This window comes from Lepidothrix coronata, unplaced genomic scaffold, assembly GCF_001604755.1.
Source record: "Lepidothrix coronata isolate B3197 unplaced genomic scaffold, Lepidothrix_coronata-1.0 Scaffold522, whole genome shotgun sequence".
NCBI classification, from domain to species: domain Eukaryota; kingdom Metazoa; phylum Chordata; class Aves; order Passeriformes; family Pipridae; genus Lepidothrix; species Lepidothrix coronata.
The window spans coordinates 1-4,045 of record NW_016690702.1 but is presented as its reverse complement, the minus strand read 5'-3'; the positions used below and the strand labels follow the sequence as shown (position 1 = coordinate 4,045).

The following is a 4,045-nucleotide window of genomic DNA, read 5'->3' as shown; positions in this document are numbered from 1 at the left end:
AAAACTTTCCTACTTTAATAAAAAACCCAGCGGGCGTTTCCAGTGGGGGCCGAGACGGGGGGGGGCTGGCGGGGGCCTGGCGTGTGCTTGGTGTGTGAATGACACAGGGTTGGTGTGTGGTTTGGGGTGGGTTGGTGTGTGCATGGCATGTGCTTGGAGTGCATTTGGTGTGTCCTTTATGTGTTCTTGGCGTGTCCTTGGCGTGTCCTTGGCATGGGGAGCCAGAGTGTGAGCGACATGGGCTTGGTGTGTCCTTGGCGTGTGTGTGTGTGACATGGGATTGTTGGCGTGTGCTTGGCATGTTCTTTGCATGTCCTTGGCGTCTCCGTGTCGCTGCCACATCCTGGGGCCTCCTACGCCAAGAACATGCCGAGAACACGCTAAAAACACGCCATGGCCATGGGGGGGTCCTGGGGGTCTCTCTTCCCCTCCCGCCGTTTCCATGGCAACCAGGAGGGGGAGGGGGCGCTGCGGCTGCCGGTTGCCATGGAAACGGCGGTGGGGGGGGAGGGGCACTGCGGCATTGCCATGGAAAGGTGGGGGGAGGGGAAATACTCCTCTGCCCCGTTACCGTGGAAACGGCGATGGCAGCGGTTTCCACGGCAACGGGGAGGGGGGGATTGGGCGGTTTTTTTTGGCACCGGGGGGTTTTCCTTGTTGCTTGGGGTGGGAAAGGGTTTCCAGGGCAACGGGGAGGGGGGACCTGTTTCCATGGTAACAGTGCGGTTTCCATGGCAACTGGGGGAAGACGGTTTCCATGGCAACGGGGGGGAAGCAGAAGGAAAAACCCCGCCCACTCCCCAAACCCTCTCTTCCACAAAGAAAAGGGGGACCCTGAGGGTGCAAACCCCCAAAAAAGGGATTTGGCGTCCCCCCACCCTCCAAAAAAGAGTCTCAGGGGTGTGACCCCTCCCCTCCCAAAAAAAGAGAGGACCCAGGTGTGTGACCCCCCCCCCAAAAAAGGTGGTTCGGGGTCCCCCCACCCCCTAAAAAAATAGGAGGTCCAGGGGTGTGACCCCCCCTCAAAAAAAAAGGGAATCCAGGCCCCCCCCTCCAATAAAACTCCTCTGTTACCTCCCCCCAAAATGTACCCAGGACCCCCCCGCCCCCCCAAAAAGGGCTCCCGGTGCCCCCCGCCCCTCCCCCCCCGGTTAATGCTCAACCCGGGGCCTTCCGGGGCGGGAGGGGCGGGGGGGGCAAAGGGCGCGCGGGGAGAGCGGGGCAGGTTGGGGGGGGACCGGGGGGTTGGGGGGATTTTGCGAGGGTTTGAGGGGTAATTGGAGGGATTTGGGGGGGTAATTGGGGGGTTGGGTGCTAATTAGGGCCGGGGGGTAATTAGAGGGATTGGGGGGGGTAATTAGAGGAATTGGGGAGTAATTGGGGGCCGGGGCGTAATTGGACGGGGTTAATCAAGGGCCAGGGGCTAGTTGGGGGATTAATTAGGGAGGAATTGGGGGCTGGGGTGTAATTAGATTTGGGAGGTAATTAGGGGCCGGGAGGTAATTGGGGGGGAGATTTGGGGTGATTAGGGGGGTAATTAGAGGGATATTGGAAGGGTTGGGGGTAATTAGGGGCAGGGTATCTGAGACCCCTCGTGACACCCCACACCCCACACCCCCCAGGCCATGGAGGCTCCGCGGAGTCGCCGCGTTGGGATCCTGGGCTACGGCCAGTTGGGTACTGGGGAGGACTGGGGGGGGTTATTGGGGCCACTGAGGGGGGACTGGGGGCACTGGAGGGAATTTGGGGGAACTGGGGGGGCATTGGGAGCAACTGGGGGGGTTATGGGGACCAGGGGAGTCCTGGGGGGTGACAGGAGGTGACACGTCCCTGTTCCCCCCCGCCCAGGGCAGTTCCTGGGGTACAAGGGGGGTGTTGGGGGGGGTCTCAGGGGTGTCACAGGATCTCGGGGGGGGGTTGGGGGTCCCAGGGGAGGTGACAGGAGGTGGCAGTGTGTGACACGTCCCTGTGCCCCCCCAGGGCAGTTCCTGGCCCAGCAGCTCTTGGCCCGGGGGCCCCCCCTGGGCCTGACCTTGGCCTGGGTCTGGGCCCGGGACGGGGCGAGTTTGGAGGGGCTTCCCCCTGCCCTGCGCCTCCCTGACCTAGGACTCCTGCCCAGCACGTGAGTGACCACCCCTGCAACTCCCCAAACCACCTGGACCCTCCGAACCCCCCCAAACCACCGGGACCCCCCGGGATCCTCCCAAAACCACCGGAACTCCCCGGGACTGCTCCCAACCACCAAAACCCCTCCAACCCCCCCCAAACCACCAAGACCCCCTGAGGCTCCCCAACCCACCCCCCCCAAAACCACTGGGATCTCCCAAACTCTAGCAAACCCCGCAATGTCCCCAATCCCCGCAATGTCCCCAATTCCCCCAATGTCCCCAGGGGTGTGGACCTGGTGGTGGAGGTGGCCCACCCGTGTTTGGCCCAGGAACACGGCGAGGACATCCTGAGACATGCGGATTTCATGGTGGGGACACTGGGGGGACATTGGGGAGATTTGGGGATGTTGGGGGGCCATGGCGCGGCCGTGGTGACATTGTCCCCTGTCCCCAGCTGGGGTCCCCCACAGCCCTGGCGGACCCTGAGACCGAGCGGCGGCTCCAGGAGGCGGTGATACGGGGGGGCCACACCTTATATGTCCCCAGAGGGGCCCTGTGGGGCTGCGGGGACATTGCCAGGATGGACCAGGAGGGGACACTGGCTGTGAGTGACACTAGGGACACTCACAATGACCTTGGTGTCCCCCCCATTGTCCCCACAGACCCCGAAGGTGACAATGACTGTGGTGTCACCCCCATTGTCCCTGAAGGTGACAATGGACCTTGGTGTCCCCCCTACCATCCCTCAGGCCCTGAAGGTGACAATGACCAAGTCCCCGCAGAGTTTCCGGGCACAGGGGTGGCTCCGGGAGCGGGTGGCGGCTGCGGTGGCCTCAGGGACGAGGACGGTCCTGTACGAGGGTCCCCTGCGGCCCCTCTGTCCCCTCGCCCCCAACAATGTCAACACGATGGCAGCAGCGGCTGTGGCGGCGCCAGGGCTGGGCTTCGACGGTGTCACCGCCTGCCTGGTGGCCGACCCCAGGTGTGTCACCTACCCCGTCACCTCCCCTTGTATGCCATTCGTTAGTGTCACCTGCCTGTGTCACCTGCCCGTGCCACCCAGCTGGGCTTCGACGGTGCCACCGCCTGCCTGGTGGCCGACCCCAGGTGTGTCACTTTCCCCCTGTCACCTCCCCCTCTGTCACTGATTGGTGTCATCTCCTCCTGTGACCTCCCATGGTGACATCCTAGTGCCACCCCGAGCGTCCCTGGTGTCCCCTCAGTGTCCCCTCGTCCCCTCCTTGTCCCCCCAGTGCCACCCTCTCCCTGTCCCCTCCTTGTCCCCTGAGTGTCCCGGTGTCCCCACAGTGTCCCAGACTGGCACGTGGTGGAGGTGGAGGTGACATCGGTTGGAGACAAGGGGCGGTGCCTGAGTGTCACCAGCATCCGCCGGAACCCGGCAGGACCCGGTGCTGTCACCGGCAGTGCCACGCTGGGCTCCTTCTGGAGCTCCCTGCAGGGTGGGTGCCACTGTCCCCAATGTCCCCTCGATGTCCCCAATGTCACTTTTGTGTCCCCAGTGTCCCTAATCCTCCTAATGTCCTCAGTCACCCCAATGTCCCCAATCCCCATTAATGTCCCCAATGTCCCTCTCTGCCCCCCACCCCAGCCTGCACCGGACACGGTGGGTGTGTCCGTCTCTGCTGAGCCCCCAGGACCGTGACGAGCCGGGACTCCCCACGGACCCCCCGAAAACCCCCAGACGACCCCTGGGACCCTTTGGGGACAACTGGGGACAAATTGGGGACCTCTTGGCAACATTAAAACCTCCCCCAAACCCCACAGTGATGCCACCCTTCTTGTCATGGGACAGAATTGGCTTCCTCAGCCTCTGATTGGTGGAGATGCCAGGGGTTACTGAGGGGGAACTGGGGGGTCCCAGAGGGTCTTGGGTGGTCGAGGGGAGGAGAGGGAGGGGGGTATCAGAGATCCGGGGG

General features: G+C 63.5%; 1 protein-coding gene across 4 annotated transcripts; it reads left to right on the top strand.

Annotated features, from left to right (window-relative positions):
- Nucleotides 1–1,187: 1,187 nt before the first annotated feature.
- Nucleotides 1,188–4,026, top strand: ASPDH (aspartate dehydrogenase domain containing). Of its 4 annotated transcripts, none has more exons than XM_017839866.1 (8): nucleotides 1,188–1,221; nucleotides 1,623–1,677; nucleotides 1,981–2,122; nucleotides 2,392–2,476; nucleotides 2,563–2,712; nucleotides 2,858–3,090; nucleotides 3,417–3,568; nucleotides 3,718–4,024. In XM_017839866.1, exons 2-8 carry the CDS (start codon nucleotides 1,626–1,628, stop codon nucleotides 3,753–3,755), a joined length of 852 nt encoding a protein of 283 aa, XP_017695355.1. In that variant the 5' UTR covers nucleotides 1,188–1,221; nucleotides 1,623–1,625; the 3' UTR covers nucleotides 3,756–4,024. The 4 variants fall into 4 exon arrangements, with proteins under 4 accessions (XP_017695355.1, XP_017695354.1, XP_017695357.1 ...); XM_017839865.1 differs by having other exon boundaries at nucleotides 1,188–1,225; XM_017839867.1 differs by lacking the exon at nucleotides 1,188–1,221 and adding an exon at nucleotides 1,238–1,273.
- Nucleotides 4,027–4,045: the final 19 nt, after the last annotated feature.

What these genes read in the sequence shown, in the direction of transcription:
- ASPDH (XM_017839866.1), top strand. Translation starts at nt 1,626, where the DNA reads ATGGAGGCTCCGCGGAGTCGCCGCGTTGGGATCCTGGGCTACGGCCAG. An exon ending in TGCCTGGTGGCCGACCCCAG is followed by an intron (nt 3,091 to 3,416) that starts GTGTGTCACCTA and finishes GTGTCCCCACAG; the next exon opens with TGTCCCAGACTGGCACGTGG. An exon ending in CTTCTGGAGCTCCCTGCAGG is followed by an intron (nt 3,569 to 3,717) that starts GTGGGTGCCACT and finishes CCCCCACCCCAG; the next exon opens with CCTGCACCGGACACGGTGGG.